The sequence below is a fragment of the Panthera tigris genome, chromosome A2 (genome assembly GCF_018350195.1).
Source record: "Panthera tigris isolate Pti1 chromosome A2, P.tigris_Pti1_mat1.1, whole genome shotgun sequence".
In the NCBI taxonomy this organism is placed as follows: domain Eukaryota; kingdom Metazoa; phylum Chordata; class Mammalia; order Carnivora; family Felidae; genus Panthera; species Panthera tigris.
In genome coordinates this window covers 139,412,626-139,439,030 of record NC_056661.1, presented here as the reverse complement: position 1 = coordinate 139,439,030, position 26,405 = coordinate 139,412,626, and the positions used below count along the sequence as shown (strand labels likewise).

The window sequence follows — 26,405 nt, the reverse complement described above, 5'->3', positions numbered from 1 at the left end:
CAGGAGATCTGACACAGTATGTCCCCATTTCTGTCACTAACAATCTGTAGGACGTTAAGACCTGCCCTCTTTGCTTCACAAATTTTTGTAAAGTTTAGCTAAAATCATGGAATCAATATAGAGGATCAGAGCAGCCTTGGTTGAATTCTGGCTCTATCATTTATAAGCTGGGAGAATTGAGCAAATTTGTCAATGTCTTAGTGCCTGTTTTCTCATCTATAAAAGGGGATGATATGAAAAGGGAAATAATATAAAAAGGGGATAATATATATTGGATATTTTCCATTTTATATTATTCTTTAAGAGTTGCTAATTGTTCCTTTGCTTGTATGTACCATAATATGCTTATCTCACCTTTAATGATTGTTTTTTTTCTATAAAGGTACTTTGAAAACTTATAAAGATCTGTACATGTATACTTTAATGTTGAATAACAGAAGTGTGTTAGTTTTTTTTTTCTTTTTTAATGAAGTAAGGACTAAGAAGTGGTTGAACATAGTTAGATCAGTGCAAAGGATGAGTATTTTGCCCTGGTAAATTGGTCTGTAAAAAGGAAACTTTAAGCCAGGACACTCCTACATGATACTCTGCCAGAATGGTATGTCCTTTGGCTCCTTTCCTGCAGGCTCTCTTTACATTTGTTTTGACACTATGAAGGGTCTTTAGTGAGGGATGTATTACTTTTAGAAAACAAATTCTAGGAGGAGGTACAAGTAGTGATTTAGTTGAAAAGAAGGGTCGATTAAGATTAATAAAGGAAACGGATGGTATTTATTAATTCAACTAAAATTTTCTTTTGAATGTGCCAGATACAGTGCTAAGTGCTTGGAGAAAAACAAGGATGTGTAATGGACACAATCATTGTTTCTGTTGTATTTAAGTTTGGTTGGAAATAACAGACTGAGCAATTTATAATGACTTAATTAAATGTGAAGTTAATTTCCTTATCAAACAAGAAGTTAAGTCCAGATGGTGGCTCCACAGTGCTCTCAGAAACCCAAGCCCTCTAACTTTCTCTTCAGCCATCTTTAACCTTTGACTTTCATTCTCATGCTTGTGGAGTCTTAGAGATAAAATAGCTCATTCTCTTAAAAAGCTTTCTTGTAAGCTTCATCCAATGGCTTCTATTATATATACATGTATGTATAATGGCCTGAAACATGTCACATGGCCACCCCTAGCTAGAATAAAGGCTAGGAAAGCTGAGCGCATCACACAATACAAAATAAGGCCCTTCTGCAAAATCAGGCCTCTAAATATGAATAGAAGAAAGAGTGAATATTGGGTTGGCAACTAGCAGTCTGCCACTCTTAGTAGAAAACAGATTATCTTATACTGTGGCAATGCTACATAACAGAGAAAGTTCAAAGTATGCTATAGCTGTGGAGAGACCAGAAGCCTAAACATTAATTAAGAATAAAAATGGAAAGGTACAGAGACTTGATAAAGGCAAAAAGGTTATTTTCTACTTAAAGACAGAAAATGGACTCATGAGGTGGGAATTAAGTAATAAAAAGGGTGAGCAAAGGGAGGTTTATATTGTCACAACACCATTGTGATCTTTGTTTTGGATAGGGAGATAAGTACCAGTCTTAGAAAAAAATAATTCAAGTTGGTAATTGTGTGAGTGTTGAAGTAGATTTAAAGAGAGAACCGACGTGACAAGATCATAATTCAAAAATATTGATATCTACCTTGTGGTGTTGAGAGACACATATATGAAAAAGACCCAATTTGAGCCTTTAAGGAGTATTTTTTTTATCATGGAAAGACTCTTCATATATGAGACACATATATGAAAAAGACCCAATTTGAGCCTTTAAGGAGTATTTTTTTTTATCATGGAAAGACTCTTGAGCAAATAGTGAAATTCAAGACAGAATGAACTAAATATTATAATTAAAATATATAAAAGTACTAAGTACCTGCAAGTAAGGAGGAAGGAGGGATAAGTTTGGACTCAGAGGTCAGAGAGAGAGTCAGGAAAGGCCTCAAGTTTACAATGTCATAGGAGCTGAGCCCTGAAAGATATTAGACAAAACTGGGAAGAAATATACTGTGGGCTGAGAGAACTGGTATACGAAACTGAGACATGAAAGTGTTTTTATCTTTTTACCTGGCAAAATATATCTGTGACATTTAATAGAACTTGATTTTCTTTTCTTTTAGGGATATGAACCCTCGTTTATTCACAAGATCAAACACAAACATATCCTGGCTAAGAACTATTTTTCTCAAATTCCAGTGCTGGCTTCATTTATACTTGATGATGGTGAGATAGATGAGATCAGAAAGAAATATCACTCAGAAACAACACCTAAGATTATAGTGTCCCAGAGACCTAGTCCCTAGAAGATCCAGGAGTGTTTGATGATCAGCACTTTTGTCCACTGCTAATAGAGTAATAAGAGACCACACAATATGGAAATAGAATTTTATCTTTTTATTGATTTTAATTGTTTTTTGTTTCTCATATTATCATAAGTTGTATAAAGATAAAACATCCCTATATAAATGCTTTATTGTTACACAATTAGTGATCAATTGAAATATAGTTTTGTTCCTGAAATTAATGTTTTAAGATAAAGAGAACATTTTATTCTTCACACTTTTACATTAAAATATTTAAAATCTCAAGTGCACTATAGTTAAAACCAACAAACAAAACCTAGGCTCAACTTTCAACTCAAGTAATTTATTTTAAGGTAAATATAGTTATAGAAGAATAGTCAGTATGTGGATGGGAGGAAACATAGAATTCCATTTTTGAAAATCTTTACAGGTAAGACAAAAGATGCTATGTTTTAATACAGTGATGTGAATCTTCACTTTTTATCTTCTACTTTTATCTTCCATCCTTCCTGAAATCCCAGTAAAACAACTGGAATTATTTATAAACAAACAAAGAAATAAACGCATTCTATGCTGGAAAACAGGGTAAACGGTAGAACTATCTTTTATCCTGTGGGAGTAAAACTGCCAGTGGGGCAATGATGAAATTCTGTAGGAAGAATAAACTTGGTTAAATAAACTATAGCAACCCCTTTCCCCAATAAGCCAAAGGAATAACCTTAACCGCATGCTTGTCAGACTTACAGTGATGAATAAGAATGTGTGAGTCAGTCTTAAGAGAAGATTGATGGCACACTCAAAATAGGAAAATTCAAGGAGGGTTTATTTACAAAGGGCCTTATTATAAAGTGTGGGCAGTGTGTAGGGAAACTAAAGGAATAGTGCAGGAACCCTGGGCCAGTATGAGATAAGCTGTCTCTACTGCTAGTCTCCAATGAGCCTGGGGAGGGAGAGGTCTGAGAACTCAGAGTGTAACGTAGATATATGAGAGGATCAGAAAACAACTGTCAAGGGATGGCCAACCCTAGATGGTCTCAGGAACTGGAGAAATAAATACTCTAATTTCATGCTTCTCCCTTCCTCCAGTCTCCTGCTTGCATTTCCCATTTATAGAACCCAGAAGTAAAGCAGGAGAAATAGAAGTCTGTTGGAATAATTCATGCAGCTCTGGGGCAAAGAGTAGAAGAGATAATGGGAAAAGTGGAGCTGGATGACTAAATAGAAGATATCTCGCTAGAGAGAAAGAATTTAAAGTGAAACTCTGTAACTCAAGTAGCAGTATTTCTCACACACACACACACACACACGCACGCACACACGCACGCACGATAATTTGGGGGTGGGGTGGGGGAGAATCTTTCTCCTAATTCCAATCAGTAGATAATGAGCTGTTCTCTTCAGTTTAGTGATCAAGGAATTCAATCTAAATATTTGTTCTATATAAATATTTGCCAACATTTCAACAACATATTTTGTAGGATATCTACAATTTTTTTTTAATTTAGCAAAATCGTGGTACATGGCAATTATTTTTAAGGAACTAAACATCAAAGGAACAAAGTGCTATAATGCTGTTATTTTCAAGGTTTCATGGACAATTCAGACATTCTGGGGACTTTCTAAATGGTGAATTACAGATGGGGTTAGACTGATCACTGATAAACAGGTAACAACTTAAGGCAGACAAGAGTGGTTTACACTGGAATGTAAATTATCAGATTTTCACAAGACAATGTAGGAGAATGCTCCATCTTAGAGATGGAAGGGCGGGGAGGCAAGCAGCAAGGGAGAAATATTCAGATAGGGACAAATAAGAGACTTTGAGAATTCTTCTATTTGCCCCAAGGGTGAAGCAACTGACTAGATAGCGTTTGCTCTTAGTATAGAAGATTTTGGAATACAACAAGGAGGGGTGGACCAACCAGAGCAATTAAATTCATTAATGGAAAGGGGCAGTACCTACAGGGCTGGGAGAATAACCATTAAGCGGAAAACACAGCTCAACAGCAGAAAGACTTTCCTCAATAAAGTCAACTATTCTGGTAAACACTTTTCAATCCTTCTAGAACTACTCGTTTTACACAGCTATCTGAAAATCCACAGCAGAAGGGACGAGAAGAGGTATCTGGCTAGAGAGCCATCAGTGGGCAGAGCGGGGGCGGAGGGGGAGTCAGGTTGCTACCCACTAAAATTTTAACTCCAGCATACTGGAGAGCAATGACTTGTTGAGCAGTTAGGTTCTCCTGCTTCCATAGTATCTGCATTCCTCAACTTTATGGCCTGATGAACATATTTCCCTTAGCCCACTAACTAATGAAGCTGTAGAAGGCGTTTCCTTCTTTCTCTTTTATGAAGACTGTATTATATGGTTAGAGGCCTAACAATAGAATAGAACAATATTTTACAAATTGCAAAACAAGCTGATCAAGAATAGTCACTATATATATGCGTGTATATATATATATATGTGTGTGTGTGTGTGTGCGCGTGTGTGTGTATACGTATATATATGTGTGTGTATGTATACACATATATACATATGTATATGTGTATATATATATATGTATAAATATAGTGACTATTCTTGATCAGCTTGTATCTATCTATCTATCTATCTATCTATCTATCTATCTATCTATCTATATATCTGGATTAAAAAATTAAAAAGGGACCCTTCTGAGGAATGATATTCACATAACAAATCTCTTCATTCATGTTAAGGATATTTGATAGCACTTTTCATCCTTTGGGGAGAAATTGATACTGGGAAAAAATTGCTATACCCAGATAAACAATTGCTAAATTCCCAAAGACAACACATAAATGGCAATGACCAGCAGCAGGTTTCATTCTTGAAAGAGATTTGATGGATTAGCTCAAGATAGTTCCCTAGAATTTAGAGGAAAGGGACAAAGTAATGAAATAGATGAGCAAAAATAATAAGTTTAACGAACTTACTAGAAATAACAATACACTAGAAATAACATAAGCCTAGAATGGAGTAGAAAAGGAGAAGCAATTAGCAAAGAGAGATTTAAAGCCAATTTTCCCAAGCTAAAAAGATCTATAACCTTAGGTGTATAAAGAATCTACCAAGTACTGGGAAAATTAACATACAGACACACATAGAAACAATCTCGTGGTATTTCTGAATTTCAGGAATATTGGACAAATTCCATAAGCATGCAAGTTGGAGGGGGAAAGTAGCCACAAGAAAATAAAATCAATAGCAGCCTCATAGATTTCTGCTACCCAACACTAAATGCCAGAAGGAAGGAACATTTCTATTGAAGGATTTCGAATTTTGAGGGTTAAAAAGATGATTGAAGAATTTTACTTTTGGGAAAATATTTGTGAAGATAGCAGAAAGACATTGTTAAGCAGAAAGCATATCATGAATCTCTATGTACCCATTCTGTACTCCAGCCAACCTTAAAACTATAGAAGTAAGGTATGGACCTGACACCGTATATGAGAAAAGGCAGTGAGCACTGCAAGTTCAAGATCCTTTCTAAATGATCATTTGTGTGGTTATGAAACAATGTAATGAACAAAAATAATTCCTCAAATGAAAATCTATACTGCAAAAAAAAAAAAAAATCAATCTACCAAAATAATACCCTGACTATTCCAATAAAATGTCTACTATAGGAGCATTCAGAGGGATAAAAGTGTTCCAAGTCTTTTTAATGGGAGAAGTTTCAACAGATAGATAGGAAAGTAGATATTAAAATATTTAGTTAAAAAATTTAAGGACTAATGCTAGCAGAATGAAAATTGAATTATAAACTCCACATTTCTGGAGGCAAAAAGGGAACAACAAACTTGAGAACTATTATGAAATAAAGCGTTTTTGTTTTTATTTTCTAAGGTGAGCAGGAAGAAGTACATATAAGAAACCAGGTTAAAAAAATCACAGTGCGTAAATTCTGATAGGTAAAGTTATCTAGTAAAGGAGAGTTATTATCATAGTGTATCCAAAGAGTGAACTATTTGCTGTGTACCAGCTATATACCCCAAATGGAATGACATAGAAAGGTTAAAAATAATGATACTTTGTAAAATTGCAATAGTCATATGTAAGCAGACAACAAAAAAAATGGTAGCAATATTAATTTCCCGGATGAAACTGAGAAGAAAAACAGCAGAGCAAAGAGAGTTACTTTATCTTGATAAATTATTATTCACAGTATAAATGAATAATTAATCTCCATGTTAGATACAAAAGTAAGTTTAAAAAAAGTCATTTGAAAGACAATTCTCCATAGGCTTCTTGTACTTCTGAATGTCTTTTGAGCAGAGGTAGTAGTTCTGCTTTTTTTCAGACTTATTTTGAAGGATGTTTGTGTAGCAAGCAGTCTTGGAAGATAGGGATAGTGTTTACTGTTCACTATAAAAGATTCAGAGTCTCTAAGCCCAGGATTTCTATCCTGCAAACAACTCAGTGTGCGTGCATGTGGCGTCTGGACTTTGTATCACCCTGGTGGAATTAGGGCAAAATGCTGATATTCTGGCCGCCGCTGCTATTTCTGTGAACAATAGATTGTGCTTCATCCCTGACCTAGGAGTCTCATGTCTTCCACTCTCATCTACGAAATTCCAGCAGGCAAATTTGTTAGCATCTCAGACCCTTTGCAGTTCTTGACCCAGATAACCTTAAAAATGAAAAAATCGTGAGTCAAGAGGTAGAAAATGTTTCTCCTCTCTTTCCAGGGGTACTGGGTTACTGATTGCAATTCTTCATCCTCTTGAAATGTGGCAGGATTATGTAACATGCTTTGCCCAAAGTATTATGCAAGTAAAATTGTCTTGTGTCACAAGTGAGCATTGAAAGAACGAATAATTCTAAAGGAATATCTATAGATATTCCTCTAAGAAATAGAAAAAGAGTGAATACTCCCCAACTCATGAGGCCAACATATCCTCGATACCAAAATTTGACAAGGATAGTACAAGAAAATGATAGGCCACTTTCACAATGAATATAGATGCAAAAATCCTAAACAAAATATTAGCAAATAAAATTTAAAAACATATTAAAAGATAAATAATGTCTTTTGCTGGATATTCTTCATTTGCTTCTTCAGATTTCCCTTCTACCTTTCTCTTCTCTGTTGTGTGCCCTTAGAGGCTGCTCTTTAGACACGTATCAATGAGTGTATAATGTTCTCCAGTTGCATCTGGTCAGTGGGAAGCATCAGCAGGACATCTGAGATCTGGAAGACACACAGAGGTTGGGTATTTATTCTCTTGACTCCTATCTGATTTTTGGTCTGTTGTCAGTGACTGCATTTATCTGCCTGAGGCCGTATCTCTGATTGTACGTATGGTCAGCCTTTCTACTGTATAACTCTCTTTGAGTTCTGAGACTCATTCCTTTACTCCTTCAGCTTATGGGTGAATTGCTTTCTTTTGTAGCTAGGTTGAAGGTGCTTCACTTTTTTATTTTGATTTCCTTAAACCGTGCCCTTTCCTTTGTAAACAACCCTTTTCTAAATACTTCTCAAATTCACAGTTTGAGTGTGCCTCCTGGACCCTGACAAAAACAGTAACTGGTACCAGGAACAATCCTAGCAAACAGACTTTAAAAAGGAATCTAGGCTTGGGCTGCTCACATATTTGGAGAGCATATGGATAACCTCCTTGCCAGGGGGAAATAGGACACTGGTAATGTGCACCATGTGGTAGCATCATGATAACTCAAAATATCACAAGTGATGGTGCACAATGGGGTGCATGTGGAGGATAAGCATAGGGAGATCAAATGGCTGAGCCAACTAGTTACTTTGATGGCAAAGATCATGGCATAGGATGGTACTTCTTACAACTGAAAGGGTTCATAAGGAAAGGACAGACTGAAAGCCTTGAAGGTCCAACACAAGGCCCAGATAGAAATTCAGAAAACCTTAATGATAACTCTAAAGAAATTACTTATCTCCTGTGTTTACCTGTCAGATGTAACTGGGGATTAAGTCTAGAGCCTGACTGGAAGGTTTACAGAGTTATACTGTTAGTAAAGTGTGTACCCAGGCTAGATCACATTAAGGTAAGGATAGTGGTGAGGAAGAACAAACAAGGTATGGTCGGGTATGGGTTAGCCTATATACTGAAAGAGTTGTAGGATCGTGTCAGTTTTTATCAAGAGTTAGGGGAGCATGTATAAGAGTTTATTCTAAGACTATTAGACCAAAAAGGACAAAGCAAAAGATTGTACCAAAGCAAATTCATGTTCTTGCCTAGAATTCAGGATTTACTGTGTTGGCTTGAGGCCTTGTGAACTGCTAGATATGTTTACCACTAGAAAGTGACCTATATCAATGACCTCAAAATGCAAGAACTTCCCTCGAAAACATTATTCAGGAAAATGGGTTGTTGGGGTGGATCTATTATGTGTGACTTTCTCAGACACCCCTTAGAGGTGTCAGTACTACACAAGAGGATCTTCGCCAAGGCATTAAGAAATGCAGTCGTGAGTGTGTTACCAGCTTCCCTGAAAAGCTCTGTGGTGGCTGTTCCCTATAGGCTGGAGATGACAGTGGGAATACCGTTATGGAATTTGATAACCTGATTTTATGGGAACAATGTGATCCCCAACACTAAAAGCCGAGTGGTGAAGCTTAACCATTGGAGAAAAAGAGGGCAGAGTTATAATAAAAAGCCCTAGGAGCAAAGTGATTTACCCTGAAGAGATTTATAAGGATGATTAAATGATAATCAGATCCACGGGGATGAAACGGACAGTCATATTCATTTTCTAGAGCTCCTGTAACAAATTACAACAAACTGAATGGCTTAAAACAACAAGTGTTTCTTTTCTCACAGTTCTGCAGGCCAGAAGTCTGAAATCAAGGTGTTGGCAGAGACACTCTCTCTCCAGATGCTATGTGAGAGAATCTTTTCTTGCCTCTTCCAGCTTCTGGTGGCTCCAGGCATTTCTTGGATTCTTTGGCTGTAGTATTCCAATCTCTGCCTTTATGGTCACATGTGGCCTCCTTCTCTTAATGTGTCTGTTTTCTATTCTTCTGCCTCTTATGTGGATACTTATCATTGGATGATTCACTAAGTGACGACATTACTAAAACATGCCCATAATAAACTGTATGTTATCAGATTGACCCAATCATAAAGTTGAATATACACAGCATCATTCCATTGTGAAGTGGAAATTGTATATTCAAGAACACCGTTGTAGGTTTAGAAGTTACAAGTAAACCACATGAAGTAGATACTTCAGACTCCCATGTTATATACTCCTACTGCTTTCCCCCTTACCCCTCAACAAACAACTATGGCTTCATGGACAGTTGCCTATGACCACTGAAATGGAAGGAAAAAAAAGAATTGGTTTACAGAAGGATCTTCACACCGTAGTGTCAACAGATGATCCAGTTTAGGGAAAGGTCTGCACATATGCTTCCCACTTTACTGCAGCTCCACTTTGGAACGCCATGGAAGACACTATAAAGAATTCTCTCGAAGGGAAGACTTTCAAGTGGCACATCTTGTTATCTACTTTTTGTGCAATGGGAACATAGTTGGTGGTATAGATCTACAGAGATCCATGGGCAGTACCTACAAGGTTAATCAACTGGAAAGAGACTTAGAATAATATTTATTTTTTTTTAATTTTTTTTAACATTTATTTATTTTTGAGACAGAGAGAGACAGAGCATGAACTGGGGAGGGTCAGAGAGAGGGAGACACAGAATATGAAACAGGCTCCAGGCTCTGAGCTGTCAGCACAGAGCCCGACGTGGGGCTCGAACTCACGGACTGCGAGATCATGACCTGAGCCGAAGTCGGCCACCCAACCAACTGAGCCACCCAGGCGCCCCTAGAATAATATTTAAAACTTAATGATAAGGAGTTTGGGGGGGATGCATGTGGGTAAGCATGTCCTATGTAAGTGCACTCCAGATGGCATCTGCTGCAGAGGATGCTGTCAGTAATCAAGCAGACAAGATTATTCCTCCTATGTATCTCAATCAGCTTCTTCCACCAGATTTTTGGTGTTTGCTCAATGGGTTCATTCACAAACCAACACTGACAATATGGATGGAACTCATCTATGGGCTTAACAACAGGGATTTTGCTTCACCTAGTCCCATTTGGCTACAACCACAGCCAGGTGTCTAATCTGCCAATAGCAGAGGACAATAATAAGCCACAAGATGATAATATTCCCCAGGGAAACCAGCTGGCAATCTGATGGATAGTTGAGTATATTGGATCTTTTTTATCAGGGAAAGGGCATTCTCATGAATATAGATGTTTAATATGCATATGGACTTGTCTTCCTTGCTTACAGTATTTCTGTCCACACAATCATTCATGGACCTACAGAAAGTATTACTTATCATTATGGTTTCATGTATTACATTACCTTCAACCAAGGACTCATTTCACAGAGGAGGAAGTGAGACATTGGGTTCAGGCTCACAGAATTCACTGGTCTTACCATGTCCTTACTACCTAGAAATATCTGGCTTGATTAAATTCTAGAATGACCTACTGAAGGGTCAGTTATGGCATCATCGGAGTGACAATACCCTGAAGGGTTGGAGTGCTGTCTTACAGGATGTAGTATATGCCTTAAATCATTGGTCAGTATATATTGTCTCTTTCAGCCAGAATGCATAGGCTGGGAAAAAATGGGCAGAACTAGCTAGTGGATGTTGCTATCTCTCCTATCCTAAAAATGCACAGAACTGGGAACAAAAGGTAAAGCTGAGTGTGACCCCTTTCACTGTTATGCCATGTAATCTACATAAAATTATCACTGTTCATCCTTTCAACCTTGTACTCAATGGATTTGTAGATCTTAATACACATGGAAGAAATTCCTCCAGGGAACACAGTAATATTCCCACTGAACTGGAATTCAAGACTCACAAAGCAATTCTTTAGAGAGCATAAATGGTCAAGTCAGTGTGTTTAAGAGAACAGGTCATAATTACTATTTTTTGTAGATTGAGAGCTACCAATACCTGGTTGAGAAAGAATATTTTCACTTTTTTTTTTTTTTTGGCTTTAAGACTATTTTATTCTCATTAGATCTCATAGGAGTCCCTGGCAACTCCAAATGATACTCCAGATAGTATGCCATGGTGACCTATTAGAAGCAATACACCATGTTGCTTTATGGGAATTATGTATCACTCCATAATGGACATTATAAAACATCATTTTGGACTCTTAAAACTGTCACATATTTTATATATATATATATATATATACACACACACATATATATATATATACACACACATATATATATACACACACATATATATATGACACATATATATATATATATACACACACACACACATATATATATATATATATATATATATATATATATATATATGACTTTCAGAGGGAAAACTGAAAAAGTTTAGTTAAAATAATATACTGGGGGCTCCTGGGTGGCTCAGTCAGTTAAGTCCGACTCTTGGTTTTGGCTCAGGTCATGATCTTACAGTTCATGAGATTGAGCCCCGAGTTGGGCTCTGTGCTGACATCATGAAGCCTGCTTGGGATTCTCTCTCTCTTTCTCTCTCTGCCCCTCCCCCACTCACACTTGCTCACTCGTGCATGCATGTGTTTTCTCTCTCACCCTCTCTCCCTCTCAAAATAAATAAACTTTAAAAATAAGACTAATATACTGGATGCTCTTTGCTTGAGAAGAACGTATATTCTGTTGGGTGATGTAGTCCATAGACGTCCATTATATGCAGCTAATTGATGGTGTTGTTGATCATCAACAGTGTTCAACTGTGTTCTTACTAATTTTCTGGATGCTGGATCTGTACATTTCTGACAGAGGGAGGCTGAAGTGCCCAACTATAACAAAATAATCCTAATTCCTCCCTTCCATCCCTTGTATCATTGCTGTCATTCATTTCACTTACATATAAGCATACATAAACATATATGTGATATATACAAACACACGCAAAGTCATTTTGCTACTGTTTTTAACAAAATGTTATCTGCTAAATCAATTAGGAGTACTGTTCTAGTAGGTTGTGACTCACTATTTGCCTGTCATTCTCTCCAATATAAGGTTTGTCTGTGACCTTACTTCTGTTATGGATCTAAAAAGAGTTGTTGATTTTTCAGTTGGCTCAGCTTTTTATTTGTTAGGACAGAGTGGGCACTTCTAAGCTTTTTTACATGCTGTACCAAAACTCCCCTAGATGTTCTGGGCTTGGAAGGAATTCTAATAATCCTTTTGCCAACTTAAATTTAATGTACTGCATATTTTTAAAAACATTTCTTATGTTACACATCTAATACATATAAAATAGATTAAAATATTACCAATAAAAGTCAATTTAAAAAAACATATACTCAATTTTCAGTCTTAATGATTCAGGAAGAAATATTTCCACTATAGTCATTATATGTATGCATTTATATAATCAAGAAAGGAAAATACATACTGAACTGTAAACTTCTCAATATGAATAGTTTGCGATAATGGCAATGTCTGCTTTTCATCGCATATTACGGACAGCTATTGCAAGATGTTTGTGAAATCTACACTGAATTTGAACTTCTTTCCCACATACAATGTAGAATTAAATTACAATTTGAACAAATACATGCTAAGAGTGTTCTCAGATTCTAGAGAGCTGATATATTTGCATTGTGTCAAAGCTGAAATTAAGAGCATATCAAAAACTGAATTGAGCAATGTTTAATCATTGCTGATTCAAGTGACTTGGAGTGAAGATCAATATAGGGGATGCAGAAGCAAATTGATACTGAACAGAGTGTAAAAGTTTTGCGCAAGTCCGATGACTATATTTTTCTGACTCTCCAATAAGGTAATATACTGGAGTTTAGTATTTCCTGCTAGTATTGGATTTGTGAGTTGAATTAGGTACAAGAACAAGTAATGAAAGAAGGAGACTGGATTATTTTTCCTTAATAGCTTTTCAAGTTGTTATCTATATACTTACAGATATGCATTTTCACACCCTGGATATTCCCCTTGTTTGTTTGTTTGTTGGTTTGTTTGTTTGGTTGGTTGGTTGGTTTTTTTCCTACCTTCTCTCCCATGCCTCTACTTTATTCTAATCTTATTTTATTTTAAGGCCAGCCCAACTGTACTTCATGAGGTGGACTAGTTACTGTGCCTTAGGGCCACAATGTTAAGTAAAATGCTATCCGTGCCCTAAAGGAACCTATGTAGATAGATAGACAAATAATTGTGACCTTTCTGTGCTTCTTCATCCATAAAGTAGCCAATACTTCTTAACTGACTGAGCCACCCAGGCGCCCCCCAAGTAGGCAATAGTTCAGCAGCAGGATTGTTAACAATTAAGACTGTTTATGTAAAATATATGGGAACAGGAAATGTTAAATGTTTGTTAAATGAAGGATTAAAGTTTGCTGTCTTTAAGTGCTTTTAAAGACAGCTTAATTTTCTTTCTCTTATGACTTCATATGCAGTATTTTGTTGGGGGACACGCAGAATTAGGTCTTACCCTCTAATGACGGGTCATCTGTTTTAGTGGCCTGCATGCTTGTTAACAGTGCCGTGGCTCTGTGGGAATTTGTCCAACAGCCAGCGCGTGCTAATTTGACCGGCAACTCATCCCTTACCTTTATTGTTCCCTTTTATTCAGAGCTCTGCTTTAAGCAGAACTCTGCTTTCTACAGCTAAATGTTCCAGGTGTATAAAGTGTGAACAGCTACTGTGATACTTTGCAGCTATGAACTTTACGAGCGTTCAAGAGGTTATTATGAACTTCCTGTGGCGCTTCCTCAGAAAAAACCCATCTTCACAAGAGCTTTCTCTGTAAATTGTTTGCTTCGTTCTCTCCGCCACTCAGCTTGGCTCCTCACTAATGCTGTGTTTGGCAGCCTCCAGTGGTGTTCCTAACCTGCATTTATCTTTCCCAAGTTAGAAGCAGCTGGGCAATTTTAGGAAAACAACAACTCACTAATTCTTTCATTTCTAATTTGTAAAGCCAGTAATTCTCTCAAACTTTAGGATCCTGGTTTGGCTTTGAAACAAAGAATTATATATATGGTCTTAAACTTTTTAGGCTTTATAATTTACAAATATCCTCTTAATGTGAGAGTTTTAAAAATACCAGTTACTGGAATAACAAATATTATATACTGTGATAGCTCTATTTTCCTTACCTGTTTTTACGATGACATGAATAAAACCAACTGGAGTTGGTCTCACATTGTAAGAAACTATTTCATTTGTATCACACACAGTAAGTAGCCAGAAAAGATCCTTGAGTTGAAAAAATTTTTAAGTTGCTTTCAAATAAATAATAAAGACTTCTCATCTGCTAAACAAAAACCCCAGTTGTTTTATAATAACGATATGTTTTTGTAATTGTTTTCTTTGGAGAAAATTCTAGAGAGATTAATTATTTTTAGAATGAATTTAATGTCTGCTGGTTTTCAAACTTTTAAATTACATTATTATTTGACTTAACTGAACTCCTCTTGATCTGCCTTTTACACGATCTTTTCCTTATAAATAACTGTTAGGGAAAAACTTACTAAGTAGGCCAAAATGCCACATACTGGTCAGGCTCCCTCCAGATATGAAAGTAGGGAGAAGGAAAGCAGCCTTGGATGTTCGACAAATTATAACAATACTTTGTTTTAAAAACATCAATATAGTGGGGCGCCTGGGTGGTTCAGTCAGTTGAGCGTCTGACTTTGGCTCAGGTCACGATCTCGCGGTTTGTGGGTTCCAGCCCCGCGTCAGGCTCTGTGGTGACAGCTCAGAGCCTGGAGCCTGCTTCGGATTCTGTGTCTGTCTCTCTTTGCCCCTTTCCCACTCACACTGTCTCTCTTTTCTTCAAAAATAAATAAACATTAAAAGTAAATAAATAAAAACATCAATATAGTAATAAAAATGCTATAAGAAATAGCAAAAATAGTCATGTTATTCTTTTAATAAAAACCGCATTACACAAGAAATAAATTTAAAAACCTATGACTCACAGAAAGGATCCTAATTCCCCAGTATACCTATAGTTGCAATTTTTACTTGCAGTGGTTGACGTGTACGTAAGAAATTTATTTTTATTGCATCATTTCATTATTGAGGTAAAATTTATAAAGAGTGAAATACATAGATCCTATGTGTATAATTTAATGATTTTGAAAAATGTGTACATCTGTATGACCAATATATTATAGAACACAGATATGATTTCAGAAAGTAGTTTTGTGGCCCCATACAGTCAATTCTTACCCACCACAGACAATCACCATTCTGACTCCAGTCATCAGAGATTAGCATTGATGGTTCTTGAGTTTATATTATAAAGAACTCTTTTGTGCCTGGCTTCTTTTGTGCAATATAATATTTTTGAGATTCCCTGATGTTTAATGCCTCAGCAATTTGTTAATATTATTGTTGAATGATATTTTATTTGGATTCTCGCCAGGCTCTTTGGGCTATTATAAATAAGCTGCTATGAACTTTCTTTTACCAAGCCTTTTTCTGAACACATACTTTCATTTCTATTGAGGAAATATCTGGAATAAAAATTGTTACATTGTAGGGCAGATACATTTGCAGCTTTAGCACAATGGGCTGAACAGTTTTCCATAATTGATTATATTATTTTACATTCCACCAACAATGTGTAAGAATTGTATTTGCTCTGAATCTTCACTAACAGTTGGTGGTATAGGTCTTTTTGTTATCTTATTGGATGTGAAGTGGCATCTTATTATAGTTGTAATTTACATTTCCCTGTTGACTAATGAAGAACAACGTTCTATGTTCTTACTGCATCATTCTTATGCATTCTGTTGGAAGGTGTTTCACCCATTCTTCAGTTGGATTGCTTTTCTTAGGTATTAAGTATTCTTTATACTTTCTGAATACAAGTACTCTGTCAGATACATATTGGCGGCTCTTTTCTTCCAGTCTGTGGCTCTCTGTTTAATTGTATCGTGTCCTTTCGTAACAGTTTTTAACTTGTGAAAGTCCAGTTAATCAGTTATTTTTATGGTGGTCAGTGCTTTTGTGTCCTAAGAAAAGTTTGCCTTCCCTCAAGTTGAGCAGGTTTTCTTTCTTTCTACTTGTTTGTAGCTTTAGCTTTACATTTAGGTCCTTAACTCATCTGAATGAATTTCTGTATATTAAGTGAAATTGGGATTGACTAAAGTTTCTTTTTTTCATGTGGCTCTCTAGTTGCTAGAGCCATTTGTTGAAAGGAATTTCCTTTGTCCCTTCTTTTATTGGTACTTTGATTGTATTCTTTGCTTGTCTCCATTGATATCTGCTTTCACTTTTATTAATTTATTGTTTCTATTTATTTTGGGTTAATATGCTTATCTTTCCCTAGTTTCTTCAAGTGAAAACTTTGAAGGGAATTGATTTTAAATCTTTTATTTATATAAGCATTTCATGCTATAATTTTCCCTCTAAACAATGCTTTAGCTATACTCAACAAATCTAAGATGTTGTCTTTTCAACATCAATTTATGGTATAAGAATGCAAAATAGTCAAGTGCTATTTGACTCTGTACTTATTCTATTCTCATATAACCTAAAGGCACATTTCAAAGAAGAAAAGTTTGAGGCAGGTTTCTATTCACATGCAATTATATGTATAAGTGCATAATTTGACTTTGGGCATAAAAATGAATTCCTCTAGAATAATATACAAGTATATTACATAAACCAAATATATTAGATTTTTAAAACTATGCAATTTAAGAGGTAAGAGTATTCACTCAAAGTGAATTTATTTTAGTACTCATTTATAAAATCCAAATGACAAATACCCGCAACTTTAATATTAAATCACTCTAAGATTGCTCTCTTTTCTTTCTCTCCTTTTCTTTTGTTCTGTCCTCTGAATTGTTCTGATGATACATTATGAGGAAGGCTAAATATGCCTCACAAAAGTTCATATTTGTTGAAAAAATTGACCATATCCTTGGGAAGGAGTACTACTCAAGAAACGAAATACACTTTATGCAATGGTCTGTGTTTTTATTTGCCAGCATTACTCAGAGAATGGTAGCCACATTTTGCCTGTCCAGGGCAGAAATGCCAAATAGCATTTCTGACTTTAATATTTATTACCCATAGTATATTTGTCTCCTATACATGCATATTGTCTAGAGTAGTGTGGCTAAGCCCATAGGTTGAACAGGAAATCAAACTTCTAATTTTATAGTGTTTCCATATATATCTCTTAGGCTGGAATGTATACACCTATCACAGCTAAGGAATTAGAAGGTGTCGTTGAAAGGTGTTGAGGTACATTGGAAGAGACTTGGGTTTTCATCTTGATGCAGTTTACTATGCATTTGATTTTGGATGAGTAAATTATTTCTCCATCTTTTCAATGAACGTTTGGCCCAGATAATCCCTATGGTGCCTTGAAGCTCCAGAATTTTAAGTCTACGATAAATGCAAACCAGATCAGAATTTGGATACACTTTGCAGAAGGGTAACGTCTGAAATATTTTGTCAGTGTTCTTCAGCAGTGGTTGCTAATCCACTCCCTAAACAGCATCACAAAGGAAATCTCTGGATTCTTAATCATTTCAGTGAATGCCTTGTGGAGTTTATGGAGGAAAAACATGCAAAATATTGGGACCTCATATATCTGGATATCTGGTTTCCCAAGAGCTCCATACTGTCAAACTAGCCTCCACTCGGCTTGTGCTACGATTTGTTACTCAGTCATTATAGTCAGTTAGTTTCCAAATTCAGAGAATTGATAAGACTATTCAAATGACTATCAATTGTATCTATTATTTTTCGCAAAGACTTTTAACGACTTTTTTTCACATTTTAACCCAATCGGCCCAAAGAAGCCTATGAAAATTACATAAATATTACTAACTTCAAAAGACCTTTGCCAATGCAATATTTTGGTTAAGAATGCTTTTTATTATGTTATATACTTTAAATACATTCTTTTCAAAACTTAAGACTGCAGATTATAGATTTAACTCATTCCGTTGTGGTGGCTATGAGAGACGTCATTCAGCTCTCGCTGTGGGGAGCACCGTCAGCCGGCAGACCTAGTTGCGGCTCTTCGGTTCCACCACTGAGTTTGCACTGAGGCATTACTTTCCTTGGGCAGCTCCCGGCTAGTAGTGGAATAATAGTGCCCGCCCATTCCTGGGAACACGGCGGGGGGCGGGGCCAAACACGCAACTTGGGACTCTATATCCAGAGTCAAAGCTTTCTCAGAACCGCATTGCAGTCTGAGGCTTTTCCTACTTTACTCTTCTTCCTTCCTCTTCTTTCAAAGGTGTTAGGATTGCCTTGTGCTCTGAAGGCCATCCTGCCAGCTCCTGCTCTTTCTTCTTCTCTCCATAGGGTTTTGTTTACTAATAAATCTCTCGCATGTTTAATCCTGCCTTGGCGGGAGGACCTGAAATGACATAAATTGTGTAACGTCAGCCATCTAATATAATTAATAAAGCCAGTCCTCAGAGTCAACACAGCCAGATTAGACTTCATTTCTGGCAGAAAGTCTGGCTCTTTTTACCAATTTACATTAACATTGTAGTAAGAATTTTCCGAATATAATAAGATTACCTAAGGTAAATTATGGAATATATCTCATAAAAGATTACTGAAAGCAGTCAATTCAAGATTAAGATGACATAAGAACTAACGTAATTAATGGGGCTCCTGGAAGGCTCAGTTGGTTGAGTGATGACTGTTGATACCAGCTCATGTCATGATCTCACGGTTTGTGAGATCGAGTCCCACATCAGACTCTGTTGACAGTGCAGAGCCCGCTTGGTATTCTCTGTCTCCCTCTCTCTCTCTACCCCTCCCTTGATCATGCTCTCTCTCTCAAAATAAATAAACTTAAAAAAAAAAAGAACTAATGTAATTAATACTAATGTAACTAATGTAATAAGGTTTTTAGAAGATCATAAAAACAATAATAAATTTATATGGTATTATTCATTACTTAATTTTAATAATGCATTGTATAAATAGCTAATATAATTTATTTATGAGGCAAAGATGAAGCTAAAATGCATAGTATTCCTTAAGTAAATCAGTATACATGCATATATTAGACTGTGATGTTCAGCTTTTGGAAATAATTAAAAAAGAATTATGTATGAAAAATCAGAAATAACTCCAGTAGTTTTTTATCTATTTATTTATTTATTATTATTTTTTCATCTAAATCCAAGTTAGTTAACATATAGTGTAATAATGATTTCAAGAATAGAATTTAGTGATTCATCACTTATCTATAACACCCAATGCTCATCCCAACAGGTGCCTACTTAATGCCCATCACCCATCTAGCCCATCCCTCCCCCCCAACACCCTGCCAGCAACCTTCAGTTTATTCTCTGTATGTAAGAGTCTCTTATGGTTTGCCTCCCTCTCTGTTTTAATCTTATTTTTGCTTACCTTTCCCCTATGTTTATCTGTTTTGTTTCTGAAATTCCACATATGAGTGAAATAATATTTCTTTCTCTGACTCATTTTGCTTAACATAATACATTGTGGTTCCATCCACATCGTTGCAAATGGCAAGATTTCATTCTTTTTGATTGCTGAGTAATATTCCATTGTGTGTGTGTGTGCGTGTGTGTGTGTGTGCGTGTGTGTGTGTGTGTGTGTGTGTGTGTATACACAACATCTTCTTTATCCATTCATCAGTCGATGGGCATTTGGGCTCTTTCCATACTTTGGCTATGACAATAGTGCTGCCATAAACATTGGGGTGCATGTGCCCCTTCAAATCAACATTTTTGTATTCTTTGGATAAATACCTAGTAGAGCAATTGCTGGATCGTAGGTTAGTTCTATTTTTAATTTTTTGAGGAACATCCATACAGTTTTCCAGAATGGCTGCACCAGTTTGCATTCCCACCAGCAGTGCAAAAGAGATCCTTTTCTCCACATCCTCTCCAACATCTGTTGTTGCCCAAGTTGTTAATTTTAGCCATTCTGACAGGTGTGAGGTGGTATCTCATTGTGGTTTTGATTTGTCAGTAATTTTTTTTTAAATAGTAAGATTAAGCTTTTCCTGGGGCACCTGGGTGACTCAGTCAGTAAAGCATTTGATTTCGGCTTAAGTCATGATCTCACGGTTAGTGCAAGTCCTGTATTGAGCTCCACACAGACAGTGCAGAGCCTGCTTGAGATTCTCTCCCTCCCTCTTTGCCCCTCCCCCACTGGTGCACGTGTGCTCTCTTTCTCTCAAAAATAAATAAATAAATAATAAATAAATAAATAAATAAATAAACTTTAAAGAAGATAAAAAAAGATTAAACTTTTCCTATGTATCAACAAAAGGAAAAAGTATATACTGCTAAAAACTAATTGATCCAGTAACTACTTATTTTTATTTTTTTGTATTACTAATAGAATATGATAAATATTGGGAAAAGTTTTCAATTAGCAATAATCGCGCCTCGGATAAACCTCATTGGCTACGATACTGCCACTGCGCAAAGCTTAGAATATGATAAATATTGGGACACCTGGCTGGCTTGGTTGGTTAAGTGTCCGACTTAGGCTCAGGTCATGATCTCACAGTCTGTGGGTTTGAGCCCCATGGCAGGCTCTGCACAGGCAGCTCAGAGCCTGGAGCCTGCTTCAGATTCTGTCTCTGTCTCTCTCTGCCCCTTCCCCACTCCTGCTCTGTCTCTGCCTCTCAAAAATAAGTAAAATGTAAAACAAAAAAAATTTTTAAGTATATGATAAACATTAAACATTTTATAAAATAACTAAAATTTTATAAAATAAACTAAAAGAATGAATATCTTGAAGTGAAGATTTAGTTACATATACACATTATATATACATATGTGAAATGTGTATAATTTAATCATATAATTTGACAAAATATGTTAATTATATTGCCCTACTGTATGCTTTAATTCTATCAAGTTTAAATGGTATCACATCAAATGTACACCTACAAGTTTTATTCCTTGTAGTTAGAATGGTACGGTACTTGTTCTTTGGTTATTGGGAGGTACTTTTCATTCCACCTAATCACTCATTCTGTGGAGAAATATTGGGAGAAATGGAAAAGAAATGCTCATCCTTAAGTAAAAAATAATCCATTTCCACCTCTATGTTTTCTTTCATATATCTTTTTGCTTTACTTACATGTTTTTTAGAAATTAATTATTTTAATAATAATTTAAGGATGCTGAGATTAAAACTATTGAAGGAAAATCCTCATTCTGATTAACCATGCTCTCCAATTCTCCAACATACCTGATTTTAGATCATCCTGACAAGGACCAAAATTCCCAATTTCTTCATTTTTTTACCTACAATTGACATAAGACACAGGAAGACAAGATACTTTCATTAAGATAGGTTTGGTGTGCTTTGATTACTCATTAAATGAGGTTCCACAATAATAGTATTTGTAATTGCCCCTTAGTTTATTGCCTTGGTAGTCATTACTCCCTAGAACAATGTATCATAGAGAGATTCCTAATGACCAAGGAATCATTAGTTATGGTAGGAAATGGGATGTTATGAAGAGGGAGATGAAAAATAGAATCTACTTGATGCTAAAGTGCAACTGCACGTTGAGAGTATGAGAAATTAATTCCTTCAAACCTTCGTGTCCTTACACCCCTTAAAAGTCCTCCTATACCCTCCACCCCCAAGGCCATGCATTTTTCAGGTTGAAGATTTCTGACTTTGTCCCCCTTTCCCAACTATTACTGGCCCTTACTTCTTCTTGTATAAAAATTCTGGAACCGTCACTGACCTAAATGCTGTAGACATTTGAGCTTGTAAATCCAGAGTACAGTCAGAGGAGGCAGGAGAAAAATGGAGAGAAAAAAAATTAAAGAAGAAGAAACAAAAGGAGAGATGCAAATCTTTATCTATAGAGGGAAAGAAAGCACACGAATCTATAGAGGGAAAGTACACACGAATAAGGATGAAGAGGATGTATCAACTAAGAAAATAGATACAATGGTAGTTTTAAAAGCACTTGATTAAGATAACTGTTTTGGATTTTGATGTAAATCTTAGGGTGAGTTATAACTTCTCTTTGAAATATCCATTGATCCAATTGTTCCCAAGTAGAAGGCCCATTGGAATCACCAAAGGAACTTTAAAAAATACAGAGTCCAATCCTTTTCTAGACCTACTGAATCAGAATTTCTGGGATAGAATCCAGGATGCACTTTAACAACCTATTTGTGTGTATTATTATATTCTCATAAGACACCTTCCAGGTCTAGGAAACTGCAAACACCATGTGGGGACACTGAGGAAGGATGACAAAGGAAGCATTTTTTTTTTAATCTCCAGAAATTAGAAAATGAGGAAATAATGATAGAACTTGCTTTTGTGAGCATATGGAAGAAAGAGAGCCAAGACGAGGACACAAGAAGTGACCCAAACCTCCTCCAATTTCTGACTTTTGAGGGACAGTAGAAGAGAAAGGTTTAAACGGGTGAGCTGGGGTTCAAGAAGGACTGGCTGACCAGGGAACAGTGTGCACAAGGGTCTGGAAACATAGTAGTCAAAATCAAAATCACTGGGAGATGAGCTGTGCTAGCAGCAGATTTTGTCCACTTCATAAACATGCCTGGACCTAGATGCCTCTCATCTTTCTAAATCTCAGCCTAGAGAGGTCACCTGGATCCAGCCCTCCCTTTATCCCACCTAAGTCACTGCTTCTAGCGTTTTCTCTCTTCTGTCCACCACTCACTCTCGGACTCCCCTTATCATCTCATAATTTCCCTTCCCTCTCAGATTTCTTTCCAGTATCATTCACCATCTATATCTGCTTAGCTTTCTGTTTCCATGGTGAGTCTTGTTTTTTCATAATCGATGAAGCTGAATTCTTGTTACCAATCCCTTCATTGGGGAATCCATTGTTACCAGGAAGAGCATTGGCAATAGGCACTGGGCTAGTGATTAAGAGCATTTTCCTATTTATCACTCTAAAAAGTAGAAGTAAATAATACATGAATGAATATAGATTCCAAAATGCTTTCACTAATGAAACCCTGACACATACACTTCTTTTTTTTTTTTTTACATTTATTTATTTTTGAGAGAGAAAAAGAGAGAGACAGAATGTGAGCAGGAGAGGGGCAGAGAGAGAGGGAGACAGAATCCGAAGCAGGCTCCAGGCTCTGAGCTGTCAGCACAGAGCCCAATGCGGGGCTTGAAACCACAAACTTTGAGATCATGACCTGAGCTGAAGTCAGATGCTTTACTGACTGAGCCACCCGGATGCCCCATGACACTTTGACTTCTTAACCCCTCCTGCAATGTACAAGTCATCCCTGGTGAAAAATTTCTGTTATTTAACCAACTTCTCTCATGTCACAGACCAGGCCTATGTCCTCTGTTCCACTGTAAAAATGGAAAACCATTTTTATCATTTTTTGTATAATAACCTCTCATTTGATACCTAGAAATTGTACAGTGAAATTTTTCACACAAGTTTATTACTTATTTCCACAGTTATTATAATAAAATTTGAAATATCTTTACAAAGGGACGTACCACCCCACTGCCTTTAACTCCAGCTTTACCATATTTATGGGAAGAGCCATAAGTCAGTTTTCCCCAAGGCTACTCTTGATTTTAGGTGACAAAACAAAGGCTACTTGCTGTAGGTGTATAGACTCACACCTGTTATCTCTTCTTGAGTCCAGATCTGTAGTCAGTTCCTCTGTAAATCTCCCTCTTCTAAAACTAAATGTTCAGAAAGGATATCTAAACTGATGTAAGGCTAAGTTTTTTCAGCACAAGTGATTTCTCAAAGCTCTATGCCGCTATTCTTCATTCCAGCTATTAAAATTCATAGCAGCAAACTCTGTGAACACTGGATCTATGTGGGTTGGAGGTAAATTTAGGCCTTAATAGAGGATGTCACTCACAAGGCAAGATAATTTAAAGATGGTCTCTTTGCATTTGAATTTCAAAGCACTACAGCAGGAAGAAAGAAATGTTGCCAGTGTAAATTTATGTATGATATGGCTTCTGAAAAGTATCTCTAGAGTCAACATATGGATCACAGAGATCCTATAATAAGCCTGGATAATGAAAAATCACTTATTTTTATCTCAGTTTATTTTTAAAGATGATTTTATACATTTTAATATCCACAGGAACCAAAACCGTATTTCCACAAGGAGAAAGACATGTATGGTAATCCAAAAGCCTGACGCCAAGTATCTGCCCCCAAAACTTAAAGTTATAGGATGATCTCATTTGACCATCTGGGAAAACAATATTAAATAGATAAATTCCAAACAGTGGCCATGATCTGCAGTAGTAATCTTTTTTTTGTAGTTGTATACTGGCTCCCACATAGGTTGGCAGTAACAACTACAAAGGTAATTTTGGCACATATAGGCATAGAATATCCAGTTAAATTGAGATGTTTATTCGCTACATTTTTATTCGCTAAATCTAGCAACTCTTATTATAGAGGTATTTCTTTGGCCTTATGTGCCTCGTTTCTTTTGGCAACAGGCAGAGAATTGGAGACTCTCACTAGAACCAGAAAAATTATTCATTATACCTCTATTTTTAATAAGCTTTCTTCATTCTCCTCCCCATGCCTTTCATTCTCAAAAGCTATAAAGCTCAGCAAAACCGAACCAAACAGAACAGGGCGAAATTCATTAATGGCATTTTAATTTCACTCTTATCTGTGCTTATCTATATAAATAATTTACATAATTATAGGGATTTTAACATGACAAACTGTTTGTGTTATGTTCCAACCAACTTACAAAGCCCTACTGGAGCAGCAGAAGGTATCCTGCTGCCTGCTCTAGATTCCCTGACGTTCCTCTGTAAAGTGTCTCACATTTTTAATAAATTAAGAAAATCTATGTGCTAGTGTACCTGTTAACTAAGCCAGGGAAGCCAACTCTTTGGGTCAAGGAGGGGCATCAGGGTCCCGTTTCATATTTATGTAGAATGTACATCTCGTTCTTTGCAAGACACCAAGGAAAACAAGCCTGGATTAAGTTCAGGAAGAAGGAGGGAATGAGAGAGTGTTGAGTGAGGGCTGGAGAGGAGCTGAAGCAAGTGTGTCATCTGAGAGAGGTTCTTTGGAAAGGAGAAAGGCACTGCCCTGATTCCATGCCCCCCACCCCCCTCACTTCACAGCAGGGGGCAGCTGTTTGAATCACACCATTGCTTAGGCTTGTAGGGCTGACTTGGATTCCAAGTTCTTTTGTCTTTCTGATGTTATCTTTAGTTGCTGTGTCATCATTCTAATTTTTGTCCTACCTTTTTTTTCCCTTGGAACTGATTGCTTGTTCACTACACATATCTCTAGGAGATTTCCCTGTGATTATTGTGGGAGTCAGTGATTGGGAAAGGAGGGTGGGCTTGGGATTTCACAGTCATTCAATGAGAGTTCTGTGATATTTTTATCTTTAGCATAATTTATTCTGGTTACAGTATTTGGAAGCAGATATCTTTGATTTTATTTTTTAGGCTGAAATTTGAAGTGAGATGATGTAGTTTCTTTCTTGCAAGTCTCATAAGTATACCCAAAGCATTTTCTATCGTATTTAAAAGCAAAAATGATTTGCCAAAAAGTGATTGGGGCTCTCTTTCACCCTCCAGTGTATTCCCTCATTCGGTTGGCCCTTCTCTGACCTCAGAGCCTGATTCCCTCATACTGCATTCTGTTTTCCCACCAGGGTATACTCTATCCCGCTCTTCACCTTTTTCTCCTACCTGTCAATTCATTTGTTCATTCAGTTATGTATTAGTTCATTTTGCAAATAATTATTATCTACCATGTACTGTTCTAGGTGCTGATGCACAGCACTGAATAAAGCAATGTTCTTGCCCCCATGTGTATGTAGGGGTGAGAGACAAAGTATAAGTAATATAATGTGTAAGTATGTAAACACATATAAGTATTTAAATATAAAAGTATAAGCATACAATGTCAACCAGAGATAAAGACCATTAAGGAAAGCCCATTCAAAGTAAGAAGAGAGTTCTATTAGTTATGGTGGTAAGGAAAGGCCTGTTTGATGAGGTGATATTTGAGCAGCAACCTGACTAAAGCAAAGGAGGAAGCCAG

General features: G+C 36.5%; 1 protein-coding gene and 1 non-coding gene across 3 annotated transcripts in view; one reads left to right on the top strand and one right to left on the bottom strand.

The window, feature by feature from the left end:
* IQUB (IQ motif and ubiquitin domain containing) overlaps positions 1 to 2,428 on the top strand; it is a 56,640-nt gene extending 54,212 nt beyond the window's left edge. For both annotated transcript variants that reach the window (XM_007089185.3, XM_042970977.1), the window contains exon 13: positions 2,170 to 2,428. In XM_007089185.3, the coding sequence (XP_007089247.1) occupies positions 2,170 to 2,352 (183 nt within the window). In that variant the 3' untranslated portion in view covers positions 2,353 to 2,428. The remainder of the gene's footprint in view (positions 1 to 2,169) is intronic.
* An 18,243-nt stretch (positions 2,429 to 20,671) lies between these two features.
* LOC122236857 lies at positions 20,672 to 20,813 on the bottom strand. Its single transcript, XR_006215089.1, has one exon. It is a non-coding gene; the product is annotated as a U4 spliceosomal RNA (small nuclear RNA).
* Between the last annotated feature and the right edge of the window lie 5,592 nt (positions 20,814 to 26,405).